General features: G+C 44.0%; 1 protein-coding gene across 8 annotated transcripts in view; it reads right to left on the reverse strand.

Moving 5' to 3' along the window:
* Window positions 1-26,756, reverse strand: part of DAB2IP (DAB2 interacting protein) — a 1,964,804-nt gene that overhangs the window by 140,614 nt on the left and 1,797,434 nt on the right. For all 8 annotated transcript variants that reach the window (XM_069609510.1, XM_069609509.1, XM_069609506.1 and 5 more), the window contains 3 exons: window positions 14,438-14,674; window positions 5,014-5,215; window positions 2,915-3,096 (listed from right to left, as the gene is read on the reverse strand). In XM_069609510.1, the coding sequence (XP_069465611.1) occupies window positions 2,915-3,096; window positions 5,014-5,215; window positions 14,438-14,674 (621 nt within the window). The remainder of the gene's footprint in view (window positions 1-2,914; window positions 3,097-5,013; window positions 5,216-14,437; window positions 14,675-26,756) is intronic.

Consider the following 26,756-nt stretch of genomic DNA (forward strand, 5'->3'; position numbering starts at 1 on the left):
AAGAAGCGGTGGCAGAGCCAGCAAAGAGACAGGATGCTGGCAGAGTGGCAGGGGCAGCCATTAAATATCACTCTGCTAGATGTAATGTACCATGAAATCCAACATCTGCATAGAAACACACTTTCCACGGGCAACATACGAAAATGGAAAAGTGTTTTTATAAAAAATCTTTAAAAAACTTTCTAAGGAAATAAAATCAAGTGATTGTTTTTCTTTTACTTCTTAAAAAATAACTTCTACTAAAAATGTATGTTGAGTTGAGCTTGAATTTTTCATGATTATGCCTTCCCTTTATGACAAATTCATTTTATTGTATAAAAAAAAAAACGGGATTCTTCACTGTGTGCCCTCTGCAAAGTTTTAAGTGCCGAGGGTGTCTCTTTTTGAGATAATGGCCCTAGTTAAAAAATACTTGAAACTACAGGTTTATGACTCAAATGCAGAGACCTCTCGCCGAATCACAAAAAAGTGGCTCGCCATATTTACATAAGAGACCACGAGTGGTTTAGCTCCGTGTCCGACCAGCGCATCTAGTTTTATTTCGTCAAGCGTACAGTCCTTCATTTTTTTTTTAAAGGCAGCCAAAGTTATAAATAGCCTAACGAAAACAAATCAAACAAGTCAGCACTGGTTGAACTACTCGCCCTTGACCTGGAAGGAGTAGAGATGTGTGCTACTTTGGAAGGGAGGTGTTTCAGGTGACACCGTTCTTACTTCGAAGAAAATTACTTCCTGGTAGTTCACTTCCATGCAATTACTTTGTGGCAAAGGGATTGAAATAGGCATGTTCAAGGGTGGACTGGGAACTACAAGAGGACCTGGAAATAATTGCTGGGGACCAAAAGAGGCCCTGGAAATAATGTTCAAAGTGGCCCCATATGGCACATTTTCAGAAAGCCCAATGCTTTTCCTATGAGAAAATGTGGAAATACCACACAAAAGAGGCCCAGGGAGCAGAGGCCCGCCGGGAAATCTCCAGAGTTCCCTATAGGCCAGTCCACCCCTGGGCATGTTTGGAACTAAGGGGTGTAAGGAGGAATGGGAAGGGTAGGGGCGTGGGTACGGGAAAAATGGATACCGCTACTATAAAAATTAAATAAACCAAATAAATTGACGAAGTATTTGCATAGAAGTGAATTACCACTAAGTAACAACATAGAACCCTTATTCCTCGTCTAACTACATGCTTGGTTTTCTTTTGAGCTGCCAAGTTCATGTGCCTCGAAGTAGGTTTACCATTCCAAAAATAAGAGCTTTTCATTATGAATGGGGCTGTCACCAAAAATTGAATTCATTTTATTGTATTTATTTTTGGGGACGGAGAGAACACCAAACATGATGTCAGCTTGCTGTATGGCACTAGAGTGTGTAAATATCCCACGGTAGAGAGTATCCTAGGAGTGTCGTGACTCCATGAAACATGTGAGCTTTCGAGCCCTTAAGGCAAAGGACATTTTTCCCGGTCATCTGAAGGTGGACAACGCCAATCAGAAATATGGGGCTGGTAGTGCTTTTTAGGGGTCACCTGGCTACTGATGTCAAACTAGGTCTCAAACAAAGATCAGACATCAAAGTGCCAAGGACGAGTATGCTCGTCCTGTTTGCATAGACTTGCATAATAGCCTGGCAATTAAGGGGTTAAACAAAGCCGCTGCCTGTTGTTGGTTATGCAGAAAAGGGCCGTTTCATTTCAAAAGATGGACCCTAGAAACAGCCCGTCTAGTAAAGAGAAAAAATTTCAGTTTTCTTTTCCCAGTGCCATCAAGATGGAGGGACAACCAGGATTCTCGAACAGCCTTTTGTGGCATCATTCAATTGGGTCCACTTAACTGCTGCCGTGGGCGGAGCCTATGACAATTTCTCATGGGAATTCAAGAGGAGTGTAGACGCCCCTAGCACTTAAAAAACGGTGAAAACTATGCAATTTGTCATAATTAATCAATAGTACTCTACCTTGGGGGCTTTGCCAGGTGGTGAGAGCCTTCACACTAAGTTATAAGGCTGTGAGCAAAGATAAAGCACGCTCCCCAAGTGCTAATGTAAAGTAGAAACAATCTAGTGTTCCCTTGCATTACCGTCACTTGCCAAGTGTGCAACAATTTGTTATGCTGTACTATGCTGTATTGTACAGGCCGGTGTGCAAATTCTTGCCATGCAGCTTACCAAAGCAACAGCGACTACAATAGCTGAAGCCTGCGGGTTTGCCTGGATTAGCAGCAAACTGTAATTATTATCTAACTTAATCTGTGCCTGTTGTCTAAACAGAGCTGGGGAACAATTTCAGGTTAAGGGAAACTGAGGCAATGCTTTGCCTAAAATATGCAAAGCTCGTTTTGATTGGACGGAAAAATTAGCTTCAAAATGGCAGGCGAGCGAGGACAAAGCTGGCATGCTAACAGCCAGACCGCCAAATGGCAGCGTTTTGTTCTTGCGCCTTTCAGCCTATTTGAAAATTAAACAGATCTTTGAAGAGTTGTACCACATGCTGGGAAGCACTAGAGATGAAAGCTATGATTAGGCGCGGCAGACCAACCGCCTCGCTCGTTTTCCCTATGCTAATTACATTTTTAAATAAAGTCTAGTCCACATCGTTGGGGTTCTGCTGTATCATGTTTTTGATCAATTTAATTACATTTTATCAGACGCAAAAAAAAAATGTACTTTCATTTGGGAAGCGATGAGCCTGTTAACCCCATAATGAAGACATGGCTTCCATAATGGCGGCCGCGCCATTCCGTTCCGTTCCAGTGGACGGGTTTCTTCCTATTATTTGTCCGGCAATATTGCCAGTGTTTTTTTATCTAGCAAAATAAAATTAGAGAGAGCAAATTGAAAATCGCGAGGAAGGGAGATAGCCCGCTTGAACTTTCCGCTCGAATTATAGGACCCACGATTGTATTTCTGTTTCTCTTACCCAGATAAGTCAGTCTCGATCACCATCTTCTGCAGCCCTGCGGATATGTTGGTGCTTGCGTTCGGCGTCGAGGCAGCGGAGTGATCCGATGTGACCGAGACCTGAACGGTGGTTGGGTTAGTCAGGGCGGTACTTACATCCTTTAGAATGCGAGGCAGGGGTCCGAGTTTGGCCACAGTGCCCTGTGAAGAGAAACCAAAATTACTCCTGGACAATATTCAAGAGGGGTAATACAGGCAGATGACCAGGAGTCAAGCCGTTCATAGCATAGAGACGCACACATCATGGATCCATAATCACATCTCTAAGCAGGTACAAGTGCCCATCTGACCATTGAAGTATTAACCTTTTGCCTGTGACATCAGATGTCTGTGGTCTTAATTTAACAGCTTGACAAAAAGAGAAGCGACTGTAGGTCGCACAGAGGAGTTTAAATGGGAAGTCCCACCACTCTGGCTCACACACCAAACACCCACATAACCACCACATTAGCCCTTGTTAGAGTGGTGGAGCGTTTACGAAGCCTTCCAAATCTCTGCACCTGCGGCAGACGACCGCCATCTTCAGCCAAAACATTTCCAGCGTGATGCTGTAGGGTCTTTGAAGCCTGGAACCAATCCATCCACTACCATCAAGCTGAAAATGAGGGAGGGGTACGACCATGTGCACATGTCTCCATAGACTTGCATTCACCATCCCCATCACATTATATGACACAAGCAAGGCTATCTGTCTCTCCATCCTTATCACACCAGAAGTTGCTATGGCTCAAGATGCAATGGTCGATCCCTGCACCAGCTTTAAAATGTAATGATCTCACCAAAGGAAGATATTTCCAATCACTCAAGGCTGCTGCTCTGCCTCAATAGCAATGTTGGGAAACAATCACGGACACCCTGGACGTTTTCTTCCTATAGAGGCTAAAATACATTCAATTTGGTTTCCATGGCCAATTAACGGAGGATGAGTCCAACTTTTTGAGTCAAGTGGAATTTCTAACTGTAGCCTGCGCCGCATCTAGATAGGATTATGAATGTTAGCATGTGCCACACTTAGATGGAATTCTTAAATTTAGCCTGCTTCACATCTAGACAGGATCATGAATGTTAGCATGTGACACACTTAGATGGAATTCTTAAATTTAGCCTGCAACACATCTAGACAGGATCATGAAAGTTAGCATGTGCCACACCTAGATGTAATCGTGATCACTAGCCTGCCTCACATCTAGATAGGATATTGAAGATTAGCAAGTGCCACTCTCAGATGGAATAGTGAACCATAGCAAGCATCACACCTAGACATAACTGCAAGGACAGCAATGCCAATGAACCAATCCACTAACAATGTCACCCCTCTGCATACACCTCTCAAACTCTAACCAAACACACCCACAAGCCTACTACACAACAATCCGCACAAACTACAGTACACCGCAACAACAAAACAAACCAAACAGACTCGCACAACAACACACAATGACTACCAAGCGTAAAATACCCCAAGCCCAGCCAACAGACCCACCAGGCTGAGGCCGCCAACAGCACATCACTGCTCTCTTGCACTTTTCCAGCTTATCCCCACTAATTGACCCCACCTCTCCCCCTTTTTTCAGGGCCGCCAGAGCGCCAGGGAACCACTCCGGTGGTGATAGTGCGTGGTACAAATTTCCTTTAACATTAACATTAACAGGTTCTACAATTTTTTATTCCCAAACGGTGTTTGTAGTTGATACTGGGTGCTACTGCTTAGTTGGAAGCAGTGGCCCGCCTAGCGGAGAAATTACTGCTCAATAATTAGTACTTAAATCTTCGAAGGGGTTTTCCTTGCAGACAGTACAAAACACCACGAATTGTACACAGCTAATTTTGTCACAGTTGTTAATGCAAACACACAGAAGCTGTTTGCTTTAATGTAGTCCCACCCAGAAGAGCAAATCATCCTAAGTGCCGGACACACAGCAATTAATGATTTTCTTGTCTATGGAGGACAATTTTTGTCAACAGAACTCAGATGAACTATAAGCAAAGACACAGAAGCCTGGTAAATCTTCCTGGATGCCCTTTGCCACTACTCACCCTATACTACAAATACTGTACCTGGTCAAGTTGAGATATGACCTCGGAGAGCAAGGAGTGGAGGGTGGACAATTCCCGTCCCAAGTCGATGTAACCTTCAAACCCGGCCGTGTTGGAAATGGTCTCGGGATTGGAAATCTCCAGCAGAAACCGCTGCATGTTGGTCCACTCGTGCTCCAGGAACTGATTCATGAAGGACATGTACTCTTCCTTGCTTCCAAACCTGCAGAAAGGGATTCAATGGGACAGTCACATAGTGCAGCGCAACCTGACCAGGGCGTCCAGGGACGAGTTATGACCACAATCGGAAGCAATAAGAACCTCAAAATCATAAGGTCTCCTGAAATTCCCTTAAAGACCCTTTCCCCCTCAACCAAAATATTTTAATCCCAAAAAGTGATGCAAAATCATGATGGTCTCTGTTTTTCCCCCGAATCATGTAAAACTCAAAAACAATGATTTTTATCTTGCTGTAGTTTTCACCACACTGCTCTAACATTCAATCCTACCCATGGAAATCTTTGACAAGCAGCACCCCAAAACCCCTCATAAAATAATAATATATCATGATGGCTCCGATTTCAAACCAGGTGGGAGAAGATAAAATAGCGAGTGGCAGAGATGTTCAATAAGGTTTTCTACCCGTATGTTTTTTACAATGGTTTCGTATACGACCGTCTTCTTACAGTCTAGCAAGTTTTCCTATAGTAAAGTAGCACAAAGTGCTTTGACGCGGCTTTGGGAGGCACATCCTCCTTTCCGATTTACCTCTCGATCCGCTCTTGTCCAATAAATCAAACATTTGTCGGACTCCCTGCACCGTCCTATTGCATTTGTGCATGACTCCATCAAAGACAGGCCTTTCCTAGAGGGGTGTATTAGCTTCCAATGTGAGGTTTGTCTGACAGCTCAACGGGTTAGAAGAACTCACTGCTGAAATGTGCGCTGCAAGGGAAAGTCAACATTTGGACTCTCGGGAGGGTCGACACAGCTTTTCACTGTTATAAATCAGATCAAATCAAAACCATTAAATTAGGTAATGATAACACCCGTTTGGGGTAATTTAAATCAGCAGAACACGTAGCAGCGGGTGCTAAATGAAAAGTGCTACATATAGAAAACATAATGATATCATTAATGTCCTCCAGAAAATTAACCCACAAACTCCCTATGAATTCTCTGGAGTCTCTAATATATTTTTAGACAATTCCTACCTGATGCTCAGAGATGTCCTGCCACAATGTGATGCAGACAGAGTTACTACAACAGGCCATCTTCTCTACATTTCAGGGCATCACTGGTGCCATCACTTCATTAGTACCCTGAGTGCAGTTCCCAACCAATCAGGTGCGAGTGAATGCAGGCTGTATTCACTGGTGCAGATCTGCATTCTCTTGCACGCCGCTTGACTGCATGCACTGCAGCATGTCCTCTCACCCATCGCTGTCAAACTGTACCCTACCAATACAAACCCCAACCACCAGGCAAGACCCCCCTGTCGCCCTCCCCCTTTCTAGCCTCTTATGCCCTACGGCCAATAGGAAACGCGAAAGTGGTGCACCCTTAACCTGATCTGCGGGTCTTTAACAGCAGGATCGGTCTGCTTGCTAGGTTTATATCAACTCAATATGACCTTTTAATTCTATCAAGTGTGATGTTGTGAGAGCATCAGATAGGAACTGTTTAAAGCTGTGCAGTGTCTTCAGTGTTTTTACTTCCAAACACAAACCTGCTTAAGCAACCAGATCCATATTATTTATAGGGATCAGTATGAGCAGTGTAAGGGATATGGATCAATGTGTATTGGTAGGCATTTATCTAACCCAACAGGATCCAAGAAGAGGTACAATGAGGCAGAACAAGGCACAAGATAGCAAGCAAGAAGAATTTATATGTATATGCAACATCACCTGCTATCTGAAAAGGTATAGTGTTCTCTTGATGTCAAAGAGAACAGGAGGAATATAAGCCCAATGTTCAGTTACTAATAGCAATCACACTTTTATATAGTGCTGTAGTCTGTAATTGTAGATGTCATGGTTGCCCTATTTAATACTACTCAGTTTATCAGCCAAGAAAAGATGGAGAACTGTCGGGGCTCGAACCTGCAACAGCATGCTGCAAGCAGATATCTAAAGCAGTAACTTACCTGACTGAGCTATCTCACAGGACATACAGATGTCCAGCGAGATAAGAACGAACATGTTTTGGAAACATGGATTCCACAAGCAACTCTCTCACCTCTGAAATGGAACGGCTATGGCCAATGAGCTGCTTAAACCTATGCAAGTGTAATAAACCAACAATGTCAGTAATTCCTGCACTTAAAATCTACCTTTCAGGTGATTGGATCCAAAACCATCAAGATGGGACACTGGCTGCATTAAAAGTGATGAACCTACAAACAGATCTAGGGGTCATAATGAAACTCTACAAAATGAACCCCCTTTCTTGATAGATTACTCTACCTCTGACTGCAATGGACAAAACGCAAAGGCCTTGGAGATCCCAGAAGCTAGCCACGATGGGTAGATTTGGGAAGTGTAGGAATATCCAATCCAACCAGGCTCCAAACTGTTTTGGATTGCTTGAGCACATCTACAGCACGTCAAACAACCAACTGAGTTCTTTCCATGTACATCTACCTAGCAGCACCAGATCTGCACATCTGGAGCCCATCGCTCAACCAACTGCACTCCCTCTAGCTGGAAGCACCGGTTCTGCACATCCCAAGCCCATCACACAACCAACTACACTCCCTCGATGTATATCTAACGGGTGGCACCAGATCTGCACATCTCAAACCAGAAATCCATCTAGAGTTGTCTGATCTAATAGGAGTTGATCAGAAGCTAAATGGGTTACTTGGATGAAATTAGAAGCTGGGCCAGATCAGTTCAATTTGGTGTGTGACTCTCCTATGGGAACTCAAACGAATGTGATCATGTTTTATATGTTTTAATGCACCATATGGATCATCTAAGATTTCCTACTATTCCGGAAATACTCCCCGGGAATCCATTAAATGCCATTTAGGAATCACTGGGACATTCCAATAGGAACTCGGACATGAATCCACTGGGATTCGGATAAGAATCATGCAGAATCAAAGTACGGGGTATATGCCCCTTTTGCGATAAATCTCTCCCCTCATCTACCCCCTTTGACAAATATGATGTCCCTCCCCTACTACGAAATATGAAGACGCGAGTGGAAGAACAATGGCTGCCACGGTGTGACATCCAACCCGCTGATGTACACTCAATCAGGGGCCTCACGCGTACCAAGTATTGCATCAGTGCATTTCCAATTGAAGTCCGGCTCCTGGACGCGACGACACAATGAAAAATGGGGTTGGTGATAATAATCAAAAGCCTACACACTGGTCTAATTGAGCACGGGCCGCTGCACCACCATTGATGGATTACTTTTCTGTGACCCCTCATTGACTTCCGTCATCCTCTCCTAGGACAATTTAATTGTCCCTGCTAAACTGTGAATCCACCTTATCTTTGGCATGCAGGGCCAGAGCTGGCATCAGCATAAGATACTCCCTGGGAACAGGAAATCAGAAATGTCCATCACGTGACCTGCAACCTTCTGCATCTTTCGCATAAATCTTGCACGTCTTACGCCCAGCTAATTTGCATTTGTCCCAAGTAGCATGATTTTCTGAGGACATTTGCATGCTGGGGCATATTGGTTTTCATCGTGTATGTATCTCTGCTGAGGATTTAGATGGGGGTAAACCTTGCAAGGAAGCCCAGGAGCACTGCACCAGTAGAAGAGGTGGTAGAAGGTGGGGGTGAGTAGGAAGAGGACTGTTAGTATATGGTCTTCATCAGGAGGTGGAGAGCTACTTCAAGAGTGTGGTGCTCCACTCCTCCCTTAAGCGTTCGGGAGTGTTGGGGCCTAGCAGGAAAAGGCCTGTTTTTAAGCTCCTCCATCTTGCATGTCCATGATGCCAATGTGGAGACGTTGTGGCTTCTGCATTTCTGTTTGGCCTCCTGAGATAGTGAGCTTCTCTGCTGGACCGGATGGTGTCTTGGCCATCAGTTCTTTGCACTTATTCCCAGTAGAAGGTGATTTTGGGGCTGTGCCAGATGTAGCCGCAGTTGAAGAACCTGATGGCATCATGACAATGGTGGTGTGCCAGTGGCAGAGGAGGTATCATAGAAACCCACATTTATGGAGAAATTCATAGATATTGTAAATGTAATGACCCCTTTTCAAGGGACTATCTATAGATTAGGCTCGTGGATGGAGAGCAGATTTGCTTGCTGTTCAATTTAATTCTGTATTGAAAACAAATGAACGAATTCTTGAAGTTGTACATTTTATTTGGATCAATTTGTTAAGATTGTTTAGTTTCAATAATTTTTGCTATAACAATTTTTACTTTGAATTTATTATTAGTATGGTAATTTGCTGTGCCTTGCATTGGATTGACATGCATTATTTGCCATTTGCGAAAGGTGCATTTATAAACCAAATCACAATAACTAAATAAATAAATAAATAAATATATATACACACACAGTGTAAGATACATTACACATTGCTACAGAGCATGCACTGCATGAATCATAGTCTAACATGGACTGTAAAACTTCTTTGAATATTTCTCATTAAATCAATCAATAATCAATATTTGGGTTTTCTTTTAATTGTTGACTAAAAAAGTTACTTTAATGTTTTTTATTTTTTGGTATAGCTGCGGGCGGGAGAGGATTTTCAAGGAAATGTTCTAATCTCCCAAGGGCTCAAGCACCTGCCCACAGAAGTTTAATTGGATGATAGTTTATTTTTAAACAGAAAGAGGGCTGGGGAATATTTCATTGAAAATATATGTTCCTAAAAATGCAGAGAATTAATTATAATGCATGACCAAACGTCTAATATTGTCATAAAAAATACCAAATGCACAGCAGGTTTCATTTCCCCGGCTCACATAATTCTAGCCTCTCGTAGTGTTCCACATATGCTTCAGCTTCACAATCCGCCCAAGAGCCTACACGCAGAATCTTCAGAGAGCACTTTTTAAGAGCTGTGCATTGTGGTCACTGGAACTCATTACTGACTCCAGGGGAGGACTGGCAACATTTGGCCTGGGGGGCAAGTTTAATTTTCTGACCCTGGTGCAGTGTCCCCGACTTCCAGACCAAGTAATACCAACCTCTCCCCCTCCCACACATTTCTAAGTATATATTGTAGACATAATTGATATTACTTTCCTTTTATGCAACATATTGTTTCAGTTATGTTCGTGGTTTGTTAGAGACCCGGGCCCCTGGGAATTCTATCACTTACCAAACATAGTAAAGTTATTTCACAAGGATAATATAATTGGTGAAATAGGAAAGATGGGATTTGAGCCCGTTTTCAATCAATGTGACAGCAGGCCACATCTCCCATCTCATCTTAGAACAATGTAAAGAGGTGGTGAAGTCATTGGTAAATCAGAGCCATTGCTGAGCCAGGGGTTCTGGGTTTGCTTTCAGAGCCAAACATTGAGCTGGCATATCAAAAGACCCATACCTGGCTTCCTGCCTCCCCACCCTACAATGCCAAACCAATACCTGCACACTGTATACAGACTCCCCCCCCAACAACATAAGACTCTCTCACATGCCATCCAGCCGCCTTAACAATATGCTTTATAGAGTAACACTACAGAGTATAAACCCATATGAGTGAGCCTTTCTCTACAGATATTTAAGGAAAATATGGTACAGTGTTGAAAGGTCTTTTGCTCAGGATCACAATGGGCCTCATTATAAGTTTGCCAGTCCGGTAACAACGGTACCGGTAAGCTTGCCAGTACTGTTGTTACCGGACCGGCAAACTACGAGCTCTGCTCACAGGGGCCTTCCCGCCCGCCAGGTCTGACCTGGCGTGCGTACCGGCACCCGCGAGCAGAGCATGTCGGATGCACCGGCACCATTCTGAATGGTGTCGGTGCATCCGGCCTCCCCATTCGCCATTGAGCCCTATGGAGCTCAAATGGGAATGGGGAGCAATTTATTCCAGCGCTCGCGAATAGGCAATTACTGGGTCCGGCAGGGCCATAATCTCCCGGTAATTGACCATTCGCGGGCGCCGGAAAAAAAATGATACTGGCGGCAGCCGTGCTGTTATACCGGCACGGCTACCGCCGGTATTGTAATGAGGCCCAATGTATAAAGTGTGCAAGGTGGGGATTTGAGCCCCGTCTTCCTGGTTCCACACATTCCACTTCAGAAAGCATGGGAATCTTAATCTTCTCCTATTCAACCTTCAATATCAGTAACAAAAACAAATCTGCAAAAGTTGTTATTCTAGGGCTAAGCTAGTATACTGTTCATTAAATCTGGTTTTCAAAGCATCAATGCATCTACATGAGAGAAGCCTATTAATCGTGTGTATCCTGAGGCAAATACATCTAACAAACGGACTAAGATTATAATTATAATGAAAGTGTGCTATAATTATAATCTTAGTCTGCAGTGTGTACTTCCAAAGCAGCAAGTCACATGATAAAGCAACCTGAACAAATATAAGAGCAGTAGTAATTGAAACAGATGTTCATAAAGCAAGTAGGCATCAATTAGTCAGAAAAAAGAAAGGGGGTGAAGCCAGTCCCATAATTGTGTGCAGTGGCATGCAGGTACGACATAGATCTCAGCATCAGTCAACCTGATGACCTGCCATCCCGGATGTGTACCTCCATCTCAATTACCCTATCTTCCTTACCCATCATGCTCCAGTGCCCTAGCCTTCTCTTCCACCACGTTCTCAATGTCCCCCTGTTTGTTACAGTTACATTTCAGACATGTGTACCCCTTTTGATCCATCCTTTATTAATGCAATCCCCTTCCCATACCTTGCACGCACCTCCTTCCCTTTCCCACATTTCTCATTCACTACCTCCTTGACACTCGCACTCTTTAATTGCCCAACACACCATGCCCATTCATTGCCCCTCACTGCCATCTGTTGCACTGGCGTACAGTTAGACAGTAGACCACCTTGATTTACCAGTCAGCCTTCGCCAGACACGACTAGAAGATGTGGTCAGGGTCTTCCTGGTAATTGTGGCTATGGAGTCTGCACTTCGATAACGCAGAAGGAAAGAGAACGAAGAGACGTGGCTCTTTTGTGCTCCCAAGTTGCACTTTCTCGGAACCTCAGCAACATATTTTATCGTGCGAAAGCAGAGAACACTACAAGGGGAATTCCTGTGGAGAGGGAGCAAGAGTGGCCTATTACATTTATGTGCGTTTTGAAATAAGGTTGGGTGTGTGAGTGTGTTTCAGTTTCTGTGACTGGGTTAATGTGTTTGAGTTTACTTGTGACAGTGTTAAGTATATGTGGAAGGATATATCTGTGTTCATGTGACTTTGTATGTACATATCTAAATCTGGCATTAATTTGCATGTGTTTAGTTTGTTGCTCACATAAAAGAAGAGTGTTCTGGACAAGAGATTGAAAAACAATTACAGATTTAGGAGGTAATTCAGAGCTGGGTGGTAACAATAACATGGTCAGTATTTGGCAAATACTGCTGATTCAGGGTTTGATCAAAAACCATCAACGGACTTCTATGGGAATACAGGTAGTGGTATTTTCTGAGGACTTTTTACAGACAATCCACCAATTTGTACCTCCACCTTGAAGGTGCAGGTAAAAAATCCAAACTGGCCCCAATTTTTTAATTCTTTCTTTTTACTGTACAGAAGGGGTGTTTCCCTTCAACAGAGTAAAACAAGTTGTTAGAAATGTTCAATACTGGGGTGGGGGAGGGGAAAAAAGGTGGGCATTCCTGATTGCTTCCTCTCACCACCTTACCCACATAATACATCAAAGGGCCAGAAATGAACTCATTGTGCATAAATAAAATCAACAGTAGCGAGATAAGCCACTACTGTATATAATCTATTGCGACCTCTAGAAAAAAAAGAGGGAAAAAAAGAAAAAAAGTTGTTTTTTTTGTAATGTAAACTCGTGGGCTGTGGCCAGCACCATGTGGCTCTTTACTTCTGGAGTGGCTGGCTTTCTTGTTAAAGCCCCTTAAAAAAAAGAAAAAGAAGAAAAGGAGTGACACAAGTCTAACACTTTCAGCACTGACCCTAAATAAGAAAGAATAGGAATAGCAAATAATGTGTCTTTCTGGAATTCTATACAATAATTGCTAGACTCATTAAAGGTTTATGTCAGGCACACTTCAGGGGGTGAGTCACTGAGTTAGTCTGTTCTTAAATCCCTCAACTCAGCCTTTCATCCTTCTGAGGTCGATAAATGAGTAACAACACAGGTTGGGTGATATTGGATGCACATTTTTTCTATATAAAGCGCTTAAGCATAAGTGCTATATAATAACATATCATTATCATTTGGTCATGGACGTCTGCTTGCATTCACAGTAATTTGGTAATATGGGCCTATACACACTGATCTTAACGATACATATGGCGATCCATACTTGTATGAAATGTACATCACATTATAGTGATATCGTAACCATGTTTTTTGTAGTGTACAATGCTATGTGATAGCACTTCCTGTTTTTGTGAAAGGTCGCGTTCCATCGCATCCCGTGAGATCACTTCGTGGTGGGGTCAAATGACATCACTTCCTGTGATGTCACCAGGGGTCAAGGGTCGTGTGATGTCACTTCCGCTACCCCTGGCATTTTGGTGAAATGACGTCCCTGGTAGTATGACAGTCGGCAAAGCCCATGGTCATCTAATCGAATCATGCAAGATATGGAGGCGGGAGATTCTCCATCGCCGCCCCCAAACTATAGAACCTACACCATCCTTGTTTCTGTCAAGCGCCATCTCTACTACAATTCAGAAAACAGCTGACTCGCTGTGACCCCTTCCACCTAAAACAAGCTACGAGGACTCCGCTCTTGTATCGTCTGCCACACCTACAAGCAATTCATTTTGTAGTGAGCGCTATGCAAGAAAATAAATATAAAATCAATTAAACATAAATTGACACCCCCCCAGTCCAATTTAGTTATTTCTATCAATGCTTACCTTTATGCATTGCATTTCCCCATATTTAGCAATATGTTCTAAAAAAAAACATGACTAATGTTCAGTGTAATTGCTTCATCAAAAAACTGGCTGTGCTCTGAGTCACTGGGAGATTAATACCAGCACTATACACAACTAAAACTTCTCTGCATTATTAAAACTCATCTTTCATCCAGACCGCTCTCTTTGCTCTTAAAAAAGCAGTTAGTCGCTTCTGCATTTAAAAAGCTCCTAACAAAAACGCATAAACATTGGGGAAAGGGAATTAAAATTCAACATGACGGATGTTACCAGCAAGAGATAATTGCCTTTCCCGGCTAATTGTTGCTTTCCGAGGACTAGTGAGCAATAACAGCTCAGGCAGAGTGTATCAAATCACCGTTCTTTGTTTCCCGTTATGAGCTCTGTGGAGAAGCGCTTACTTTGCAAAGTTTGCAAGGTTCTGCGTGACCTTGGCGATCAGGGTCAAAGTGCGCGCCGTGCGGTCATCCGGGTACTCCTGGAGAAGGTTGAAGAGCGAGGGAGACATGATGGCGGGACACAGGAAGCGGAGGAACAGGGAGGCGCTGATCAATCGCTCGCTGATGTCGGGGCGGCCTCGGTTGCTGCACTCCTGTCGCCATGAAGCAAACACCTCTTTGAGTTCCCTTGGGAAGACGCTGTAAAGAAACAAGACACAGACACCACCTAATTAATCATCATGGGTCCTATTTGGAACTGTTTTGTGCAATCCATGCCAGAGACACTCAGTCCTATTTGGAACTGTTTTGTGCAATCCATGCCAGAGACACTCAAGCAGCAGGACCGTAAACATTACTCTATGTACTCAAGCATGCAAACAGGCATTGGCTTTTGTTTCTCGGTTTCCCAAAATATAAAACGATGCATTATGATTGCTCTGAAACGATTGCCACCAGTGTACACCACTGCTCCTCTATGAACAACTTGTGTGACCAAAGGCTTGGGATGCTCTGAGAGGCACATCAGCAGCCTCCATCGTCCTGTTCATAGGGGTAGGACCAATGCAAAGAATCAGCTCATTATGGGCAGGTGTTTGTCAAAAGTTAGATGAGCGATTTTGGACACAGGTCTGCAACCTTGGGTTCCCAAGAGGATCTGGACTACAACTCCCTCCGCTCTAGCCAGCGTAATCAGTGGTCAGGGATCAAAGGAGTCGTAGTCCGAAACATCTTGCGAGCCAGAGCATGCAGACACCCGATTCAGGAGGAAGAATTTTGGGTGGAGGAAGGACGAGACAGGACTTCCTTGAGCCCTCTACCTCTAGTCGGGCCTCACCACATTTTTGACCTGTCAGGGAGATAGCTCACCTTTAGTGCAGAAGTCTCCAACCTTTTGCTCTCCATATGTTTTGTGATGCAACTCCCATCAGCTATATCCAGCATAGTCAATTGCAAGGGATCATTGAAATCGCAGTGCTATGGATCTGGAGATCCGAAGGTTAAAGACACCCATCGTAGGACAAAATGCTGAGCCACAGATGCAGGTGCACCTCTACAAACACTGGTGGATCTGTTTGTGCTGTGATTGTGCGGTGGGTAGAGAGAAGCACAGTCCTTGCAGAAAGGTGACAGCACAACACTATTAGTTACTAGATGGTCAAGAAGCAGCATCCGTATTGCTGAGGTGGAAAGTTTGTAAAAGAGTCAGCGCACAATCCATGACACAGGGATTTCAATATACAGAAGGTTATCGCGGTATAGCTCGCCGTATAAGTGCAGTTAATCGATTATAAATCCTATTCATCAGGCAAGAGTTGAGATGAGGCGATTTACAGGTAAAAAACATTCTCTGGCATAGATATTCTGATGAGCATTGGCACCGCTCGAAAGGGAGTTGTGATGGCAATTTAGTAGCACAGCAATATGTAAATGCCTTTTATGTGGCACATAGATTCTGCAGTGGACATTGTAAGGAACTCATGGTGGCAGCAGTAAAGACAGACATAAGTGATCACAGTTCAAGGGTTTTTATTAAACTGTATGCAGGCTGGAAAATCGCCCAATCAAAACCTAAATCTAAGATGGGAGCGAGTGTCAACCATCAAATGAAAGTAAGGCAGTCCTGGTCTCCTTGTGTCAAATAAAAAAGGGCCTATACTAGGAAACCTATTGCCAAACCTTACCACTAATACAAAAAGGGTGTGGGATAGTTTTCAAGAAAAGAAAGAAGTGTTCACAAATAACATGTCAGGATGTGGTAGCCTGGGTCTTCCTTCCCCAGGTTTTGAGCATGGGGTAAGGTGGGATCTTGGAGCACAGGACACACTCAAGCTTTCCCAGCATGAGTCAACAGTTTGCAGCTATCAGGGTCGTCGATGGCCAAGTCTCGTTTCTCTTGAAAGTCTCTTGCCTTCGAGGGCCTGACATATTCAAAAAACAAAAGAAAAGTTCCTTCTACAAAATGAAAGTTTGTTTCATAGTTTTATAAAGGGTGAGAATTCTTCACTTCTGTATCCCCTTCTTCCGGGGGTGATGACCCTTGTTCCTCGTGGTGTTGGGTGGTAGCTTTTCACCCCCTGAATCTCCCTCTTACGGGCTTGGATCCTAAAACAGTTCCTACCGATTTCAAGGTCTTCAGTGGTTGTGGTGTCCTGGTTCCGAGGGCCTGTTAGGTTTACAAAAACAACTAACAAACACAAAGTTCTGTTCTATGTATTTCTCGGGTGATGGCTTCACCCCTGGGACCCCCTCTTTCGGGCACAGGCCCCTCTTAGCTTTCATACTCCATCCACCGGGTTCACTATGGCCTTCCTAGCATTCACCAACCTTAATGTCTTTTAAACAGTTCCAGTGGACATCCCTTGGCCGGGTTCACCTTTGTCAACAAACTTTTTCTTGGGACATTAGACTTTACCCCCTCCTCGTCAGCATCCCTCGTCCGGGTTCACTCTTGCCAACTTTACATTCACATTTGCTTTTAATGTTTGCGTGATTCACTTCCCTTGCTTTCTCACGAAGCGGGATTCACTTCCCTTACTTCCTTAAGTTTCGACTGTACAGGGATTTTGCGTGACCTCCTGTATGAACACTTTGACCTATCTTGGCGGCTCTCCTTTGGCCTTCTGGAATCTGTAGTTTCACTCAGACGGGGATCGATCAGGGTTTCTCGGAGCAGTCCCCTTCTGCAGCTGGTCTAACCTTTACAATTTTACAGTTCTTTGAACTTCTCTCACTTTGTGACTTTCATTCAGCGGCTCTTATCGGTTCCCCTTTCGACTCACCAGCTGTGATGAACTGCTTGGCTTTCCTCTTAACTGGAGTCAAGGCTCGTACCATGGAAGCAGGAGTCTCCCTCGCTCATCGGTTTATCAGCGTCAATCTGCTCTGTGTACCGCTGACATCTGTTTCAGTACACTTGGGCTATTGTCCTCGGTCTTACGATTCCTTCTGCGGAGGTTTTGCTGGGTTTTGTCAAGAAGGGCAAGGTAGTGTCTCTCCTCGACAGCCTCTTGATGTTTGCCACCTTTCTCCTCCTCTTGGACTGCTGTGCCTGGACAGCTGTCTCGTTGTGCGTTCTGCCTTGTTTGTACTGTGCTCTCTTGCTCCACCTTTAATCCCTGTGGGGAAGGGAAAAGGCCGTCAGGTGTGAGTGATTCTGATCAATTGCCTGACTTTGCCTGACCCTATTATTGAGACATGTCAGGTAAGCGGCTCTGGTGTTAGTCTGTTGTATTTCATGTTCTGTGAAAGTGTTTGTGTGGGGGTCGGGGGAAGTGGTTTGAATGTCCTACAGAAAAGGATGGGGAAAAGGTGTTGAAGGAAGGGCGATACCACGTCTCACCCATCGGTGTCCCACTCCTACTTCCCGAGGACCCCCATCCAGGTGATCCTCCCTCACTAGTCCACCCCCAGGAACTGGATCCAGTAGTGATGGCCGTGTTCTGGCCACCTGGAAGACAGATCCTCAGGGTTTAGCCAGGGAGACACCTTCAGGTTTCTCACAACATACACTTGCAAAATGATTCTGCTGGGGAAAGGCTCTCCTGACAAAGGACTTCTATTTTGAATGATCAGCGGCACAGGGTTTGAAAAAGACACCTAGGGTGGGAGGATTGAGTGTGTAGTAGATCAGAAAAATAGGCACGTTTAGCAGAGAGTAAGCAATTATCATAGAGAGCGTGATAAGAAAAGTAGGAAGAGTGGTCAGAGGCTGAATTAGATTTAAGCCAGCACCTTTCAAGCCGGCGAAGAAAACAACACATAGAACGAAGGTGAGGAGACAGCCAAGGTTGAGAAGGTTTCTGGGTGGGGGGGAAATCAGACAGAGGATAGAGTTGATCTAGAGAAGATGAAAGAGATCAGGAAATAACAGAAGCCGCCTCATCAGCATTAAGGGCGGAGAAGAGTAGCATGGACGGAGACTAGGTTACATAAGAGAATAGACATTAAAAGTTCCACTCTATACTATTCAATGTTGCAAGGGAAAATACATTACATGTTAAATGCTAGAATATTCTACATTACATGTTATATGGAACGATACATTACATGGTATATGGAAGAATTCCATACATGCTGGGCTTTGTTTTACAACATGTGATATGGGAAATTGCAATACATGTTAGATGGGAGAAAACAAATATCTTGAAGGGGAATTAATTACATGTGGAGGATGTTCTTTCTGTATTGTGAAAGACGCTGCACACGTAAACCAGTGTGGAAGGTCCATTGCACAATCCATAACGCGTAAGGTGGCAGAGGAGGGGGGCAAATGGATTGGGGAGTGAAGGGCGATGGGGGAAGAAAGAGAAGGGAGGGTGAAAGGGGAGACAGAGATGACAAAGGGGATCTGGGGAGCAGGCAAGGGGAGAGTGGGGTTTAATGCAAATGTCTATAAACAATGATCCCATTGAATCTATGCTAACCACCAGAACTTGTGTTCCACTGTATGTTACATGGGGTAATATACTACAAAGTAAATAAGAGAATGTTAAATTATACAATATGTTCCATTACATGTTATATGGGGGAATACATTTAATATTATGTGAGAGAAAACATGTTAAATGCTCAGAGGATTCTGTTGCATGTTTTATGGAAGAGTACACTGCATATTGTATGGGAGAATGCATTACTTGTGAACTGTGAGAATACATTACATTTGAAATGCTAAAATATGTTATATTATATCGTACATGGGAAGTTAAATGGAGAACACATTACTTGTTAAATGCTGAACTAGGTTTTTCTATATGTGACATGGGAAAGTACATCACATGTTAGATATGAAAATTCATTACATATTTGATGTGACTAAATTACATAATAAAAGTTGGTATATATTCCATTACATGTTATAGGGGAAAATCTGTATGACATGCTAAATCGGACAATACATTACATGTCTAATGGAAGAATAGATCCTATATTAAATGCAAAAATGTGTTCCAGCTTCCCCTTTCCCATGCAAAGGCCCGGCGTGGTAAGAACACCACCGTAGATTAACATACTAATAACACAACATTACATGTTAAATGGGGCATTACGATCCATTTCTCTTCACTGGGAGAATAGGCTACACGTTAAATGTGGAAATATGATTCACTCCAAATAAAATATACTCGAATATAGCGTAAATCAGAGAATATGTCCATCATGTGTTCTTTCCTCACATGCTTATTCCATGATCACAGCTGTTCACTGAAAGTTGTCGCATTCTGCATTGTTTTCCGCCGCTTGGAATACGTACTGTTAGCAAATGGCGTACTTTTACGATGCTCTGTAGAGAATACTGCCTGCTTTTATGCCTGGTGAGCATTACCATACGCCTGTAAATCAGTCCCACATCAGCATGAAGCGGCAACCTCAGAGGGACAGGAATATGCCTCAGCAGTGAGTCTGGAGACCGAGAAACAACAAGGCAAAGGGAGGCACAGCAACCACAGGGTGCCAGCAGAAGATAAAACAGTTCCTCGCGGGTTCCTGGGGGCATAGAGACACTAGGAAGAGGGGAACAAAGGCAACATGACACAAGCATGTGACTGTGGAAAGAGCCGCAGAGAAGAGCTATGCAGCTGAATATTGATAAGGTTTCCAAAAATAAAATATGCCGTTAGGAAGAAGCAGAGCCGGAGAAACCTCAAAAGGACAAGAGGAGACCGAGATTTCGAAGACTGGCACTTTGGAAACACAAACTCAGGGGAAAAGCCAGACCTCTGGTTGATTTGACAAAGCCAGAAATGAAAGCCAGGAACTAAAGGGCCCTCCTCCTGAAATGCGAACCGTGCCTAGACGTGTTCATCTCCTACTGGACATGCTCAAGAAGATCGCCTTATTCTCAGATCCAGCGAGAAAGGATAAATAGACAAACATTAGCCCTTCCCAGGTTGTACTTCAAAGCACATGCCCTTCCCAGGCTGGACCTCTAAGCATTAGCCCTTCCTAGATTAGATTTCTAAGCACTAGCCCTTCCCAGATTACACTTCCAAGCATTATCCCTTCACATGTTAGACTTCTAAGCATTGGCCCTTCTCAGGCCGGACATCTAAGCATTAACCCTTCCCAGGCCAGACATCTAAGCATTAGCCTTTCCCAGGCTGGACATCTAAGCATTAGCCCTTTCCAGGTTAGAATTCTGAGGATTAATCCTCTCTAAATTGGATTTCTGCAACAGCGATTACATAGGTGTGTCTAAGATCTAAGAAATACCTCACACCTCTGTAACTGTTCCAAAACCAAGCAGCCTGGATGGTCTATCAGATCACTTCACAACTGCTCTACAATCCTTTCTCTCATTAGTGATGGACTTATAAGCATTAGTCCTCATTAAATGTGAATAAGCCTCTCTAGAAAGGACTAGAAAGCATCACCTCTCAGATTGGCTTTCTAAACTTTAGTGCACTCTAGATTGGATTTCTAAGCATTAGCCCTCTATTGAATGGATGTGTTGTCTGAAGAATACACTTCTAAGCATTAGTCTGCTCTAGACTGGACTTCTAGCATTAGACCTCACTTGTTTGGAATTTTGCAATTGGGATTACATAGTTTATCTAAGAAAGACCTAATGCCCTTTAATGCCTTTGTAACTGGTCCAAATCTCAGCAGCCTGGTTAGTCTATAGACTACAAAGATCATGTCACATCACAACTGTTCTAGATTCCTTCCGCTGGTTATTGATGCACTTCTACGCATTAGTTCTCTCTAGAATAGCTGAGTCCTGTCTAGGAGGTACTTCAAAGCATCAGTCCTCTGTAGATTGCACTTTGAAGCATTAGTTCTCTCTATAATAGATGAGACCTCTCTAGGAAGGACTTCAAAGCATCAGTCCTCTCTAGATTGGGCTTCTAAGCATTAGTTCTCTCTAGAATAGATGGGACCTCTCTAGGGGGGACCTCAAAGCATCAATACTCTCTAGATTGAGCTCTAAGCATTAGTTCTCTCTGGAATAGATGAGAGCTCTCTATAAGGGACTTCAAAGCATCAGTCCTCTCTAGATTGGGCGTCTAAGCATTAGTCCTCTTTAGATTGCACTGCTCAAAATGATTCCACTGGTTACTGATGGAGCAAAGGATTGCTATCAAGAGGCTGCACAGGACTCACAGAAAGTATTTATCAGGGAACCCAAGTACTTGAGTGAGCTGGCTCAAAATCAAAGAACACGCTCAAAATCAAAGAACACATTTGTGACAGAAGGCAGAATGTACCTGACAGTATACTTTAATAAACCCCTGCTTAGGGTGGACCGTTGCCATGCAACAAACATAAGCCAAACACTCATGTTACAACAGGTTCTGCTGGAATTCTGCCTGGATATGAAGCCGCCTTATTCCGCCAGGCTTTCTCGAAGCATTGTGGCCCTTGGGCATAACCTCTAACATCTTGCCCACTGCGGGCCAACAGCTTGGACCCGCTTCTAACACTGAAAACAAGTCGGAGTGCAACCTTTTGCGAGGCCATAGAAGCTTGTGTTTCCATGTCCCCCTACCTCCCGCTTTGCCTCTTTCATATGTTCTTTCACTTCCTCTCTCCTCTACTTCTTTTCTGACCTTGATACTCTAAAGGGGCTGAGAATCTTTGCCTTACAAAACTGGAATAAATAAAAGATTGAATAACATATGTTGTGCTTGTCAATAGCAGGCGGGAGAATGGGCCTATGTGAGAGAATTGTAGATGAAGTATTGACTGGAGCTAGGAATTATAAAGTGGGACTATGTCAAGAGCAGCCAGGAAATGGGAGAGATCGGCAACCCTTGCATGTCACCACATTTCAGTTTCCCTGGTTTCTAGGATACATCCGAGATGCACTTTAGACGCAACAAGGAAAAGAGTGCATAGACGTGTTTTAAATGCCAGAGTATCTAGGGGTGCAGGAAGAACTGAAACTGTATGAAAAGCCCTACTAGGAAATGATTTAGCTAGTGTGGTTGGAAAAATGAAAGCATAAACAAGCATTGGCAATAACAACATTTTGGGCTTTTGTGTGGGCATCGGAAAGGCATATTCTGGGCACTGCTGCAGTGAATTTAACTGGCATTGATGGCAGCAGGTGCAAAATGGTGCGAATACCTGGACATCTAATAGCAGTGACTGGCAAATGCCTAATACTTACTGTAAGGGTGCAGAAGTACAAGTCTGACAAAGTGGTATGTTTGTTGGCAAAGAACCTTTATTTATATATAAAAGAAAAGGAAAACCTATGTTGCCCAATTCTACGAGGGGTTGGCCTACCTCAACAAGAATACTATGGACTGTGTCGGGATGTCCAGTAAAATAAAATGTGCACCGTCGTATGTCTAAACCTATTTCCATCCCTTACACTCTAGACTAACGAAGGAAAAACTGGGTGTCTTCTTGATCCGGAAAGAGGCTCTTCTTGTTCTGGATACAGATTCAAATGTTCAGTTCTTAATAAGAAAACACAATGAGTAGTGTTTTAACTTCATGGTTCTTGACGTTGGACACTCCTCCACATGTATACAAACATACAACAGAAATTAACGAGGAATTGTCTTCCCTCTTCTTTCTTTCCCAGTCTCTATTTATTACAAAGAAGAAACCCACCTTCCAAGTATCGGGGGTGAGGGCGTTCTTCCCCTCTCCAATCACCAATGTAACATCAAGTATGGTTCAATATCCTGCCAGACTTGACTGTAGACCATCTTCTCGTATAACAGTTCCCATGTATGAGGGGGGTGAGCCTCTTCCCCTGCTCTTTTTCAGCTCACAAATGTAGCATCAAGTCTGGTTCACTATCCTGCCATGCTTGACTGTGGATCTTAGAATTCCCGAAAATGTCTCTCCTTTTGGCAAAGGGTCCTCAACCCCTTATTTTAGCTTCTTGTACTTCTCTTTTCCTCATACGTGGGTCTCAGACCACTCTTGGGATTGCCCCGACTTGTTCTGTAGCTTGTTTCTCTTTTGTGTGGCTTCCAGACCCCTTTATATTATATTGGGATCTCCCCGACTTGCTCTGGGCCCAAGCCCTTTGGCTGTGTGCTTCTGTGGACTTATGTGGGACCTTGACCCCCCCCGTGTGTTGCTTTTGTAGAGCTCGCCAGACTTCGTATGGGTACCAGACCCTGGTGTGCTGTTCTGGCAGGACTTCCCAGACATCATATGGGTCCCAAACCCTGGTGTGCTGCTTTTGCGGGCCCTCTGCTACAGCTTCACTCAATGCCAAATTGAACAGACCTGGTGCACTCTCCTTCCAGGTACTGTTCCACATAGGATATTTTGTACAGTTCCAGCTTTTTACAGTTTATTCGATATCCCTTTCTGCTTCTCAGGATATTGGTACATGCCTATTTGGTGCCCTCCATGTTCCACCAGCTGGCCCAACCCTTTTTCCTACCTTCGGGAAATGTTGTTGCATTCTCCAGTACGTCCTTGGATTAGAACAGGGCTTCTGTACTGCGGTAGGCTCTCTCGTGCCCTTGGCTCCTTCTCCTTGCTTTGGCTTCGCTAGTCGGTTTTCCTCATTCGTTGACATCAGACTGGAGTTGGTCATCCCTCCTCAACAGCATCCCGTTCTCATTTCTTCGGGTCTCTCGCCACGGAACCAGTGTGCGGTTCCTCAATCCTCCAGGGCTGGCCTGACAAGGTACACAGTCCTTCTTTGCTATTCATCATCATGGCTGCCTTTTGTAGACTGTACCTCGTATGTTGTTTCCGCTGTGGGCGTTTGCCTCCTTACCTGATGTTCTTTGTGTCAGTGATTGTATGCACTCCACCTGGGTAAGACTCACTCTTCCTCATCCCAGTATGATCTGTACAAATGAAGTCCTCTACTCTACAGATATACATAGACATGTGGGGTGGATGGTGATGTTGTCAATGGTGAATCCTTGATATTTAACATCAAGGATGATATATGAGTCACTGGGGTATAGCAGTACTAGATCTGTCTTGTCCCCAATTCAGGCATGGCCAGTTTTCAGCCATCAATGTTTGGATGGTGGCTTAGATGGAGTTAATGGTGTTGGAATCCTTTTCATAGTTGCCACAGAGAGGAACGAGGACTTCAGTATTGTCGGCATAATTGGTATACATGATGCCGAGCGAGTCAAGTAGATTAAACAGGGAAAAAATGTTATGCAAAGTGGGCGATAGGCATGAGCCTTGTGTTACTCTGAAGAGGATGGTGTCTGGTTTTGCAGCTGCTAGGTCAGAGAAAACATGCATGACTCTTCCCTTCAAGGCAGGAGGCAATCCAGGTGATTGCGTTTGCAAAGAAGAAGGCTGAGGAGGAGAGATGTTGACATAGTAGATTGTGATCGACGAGGTGAAATTCTGCTGATCGATCTAATAGAAGGAGCAGGGCAGGTTTGCCGGAGTCTCTGATATTGTCAATTTCATTTTTAAGGTCCAGTAAGGCCGTCTCGATGCCATGACCAGGATGGAAGCTGGGTTGCCTGGTGCCTAGGATGTGTTTTGATTCTATTGGTGGGCAAATAACCAAACACCACCTTTGAGCTTTGTGTCACTCCTCATATGCTATTTCTCCCTAGCTGTACTCTAATGCAATAGTTTCGGTTCATAGTTGGCTCTAACAAGCCAAACTAAAAATGAATTGATATAAAATGAAGGGCGACCATGGAATGAGGGGTCTAGGATTTGTGGATGGGCCTGGGCCAGAGCAGTGAGTTTCTGGGTGACCCCACATTAACAAAAAACATGGCAGGAGGAAGCATCATACCCACACCGTCCAGCAAACAATAGAAATGCAGGGAATTGATGTTAATAGTTCAATGCTTCATTAGAAACCCTTCTGCCAAGAGCCATTAGCATAATATGGGAAAAAATGATGCAGCCGAGACCTCATGTTGTCCCATGGCAGGTACATTCCACACACTGAATCTTTGTTTTACTTTGTGTAATCTTTCCATTATACCGAAGATTACAGGTGAAAGCCCTGCTGAAGGGCAACCAGCATGCTGAAGCCTGTCTCATTGCTCACATCACACCCATGGTCAAGGAACTGCACGGGCTGCTCCTAAAGTGCTGCATCTCCTTCATTTCATGTTAGATTGCATCACATACAAGGCAGTGACAATTATGTGCCCCCCTCCCTTGCCCCTTTCCCCCAACCTGGCTGATAAACGGACTATCTCCAGAGGCCATGAAATAGCCAGACTCAAAAGCAAGAAATCCAAGAATGAAAACCAGCTTACTCCCTTCTGTATTTCAGGAACTTAATGGAGGGTTTCAAGAAACAGTGGGTTTCTGGCTTCTAATACACATGCTTACACAGCAAATCGTCCATGTCAGCAAAAACAGCACGAGGCAGGGCCAGCAGAGGTAGACAACCATTCAAAATGACAGTCTGGCCTCTTACATGCTTGATCCAGTCTCTTAAGCTTAAAGCCGCCCCATGTGCACTTAGGGAGAACAGCCAATGCCAGCCTTCTCCCAATGACCAGTCATGGTTGCACTCCCTCACTACAAATCCCACCCAGGGGCAGAAGGGAACACAGTATATAAATATAAATGCATCCAGCCCGAGGTGCTCTGTGTCAGTATTTGGGGAAGATTGTAGCAAGATGTCAGACAGAGTTGGAGTGCAATAGGAAGAGCAGTTGCAAGCTGTTGGGGGTGAGAGGGAGAGTGGGATGAGGAGAAGACAGTTGTAACTGGACAGGAGGTGCTAAAGTCTGAGACGGAAGTGGGAAGGATAGAGCAGGGGGTGGTAACATCTGAGAGGGAGGTTGGAAGTAAACAAAGGAAACAGAGATTAAAGGACTAAAGAGGGAAAGTGCCTAGTATGTAAAGTCAGGAAGGCACAAGCACAAGGAGGCCGGGTTGGCACTAGACAGGCTAAGAGGAAGAATGAAACTACTCCAGGAAGGAAAGATATGAGGAGCATTCAGGGAGACGGGAAGGATGCCCTGAGACATGGGGCAAACTGGGAACCCGAGTTAAGGGAGAGCAAAGTACTGTGAGGGTTCAGAAATGCGAAACGTAAAACTTGATCAAGGTTTTTCACAAGTAGCAATGTCATTAACTTAAAAGGGTGTGATAAACGCCTCACTATCCCGAGCCTAAAGAGGATTTCCCTGCCTATCCAACTAAGACTAAAGGAAAACACTAACAGAAGGAATCGGTCCCTCACACTTATACAAACATCAAATTCCTAAAAGTAGGGTATGGCAATTCAGGTTTAACAGAAATAACAGTTATGCACAACAAAAACATAATAACTTTGTATCCTTGTAACCTGCATTGGATCCCTTTCCCCAGATTCAAAGCAGAATTTCCAATCAAAGTTCTAAATAAGAAAGTTCCT

This window comes from Ambystoma mexicanum, chromosome 8, assembly GCF_040938575.1.
Source record: "Ambystoma mexicanum isolate Mex_15411 chromosome 8, UKY_AmexF1_1, whole genome shotgun sequence".
Classification (NCBI taxonomy): Eukaryota; Metazoa; Chordata; class Amphibia; order Caudata; family Ambystomatidae; genus Ambystoma; species Ambystoma mexicanum.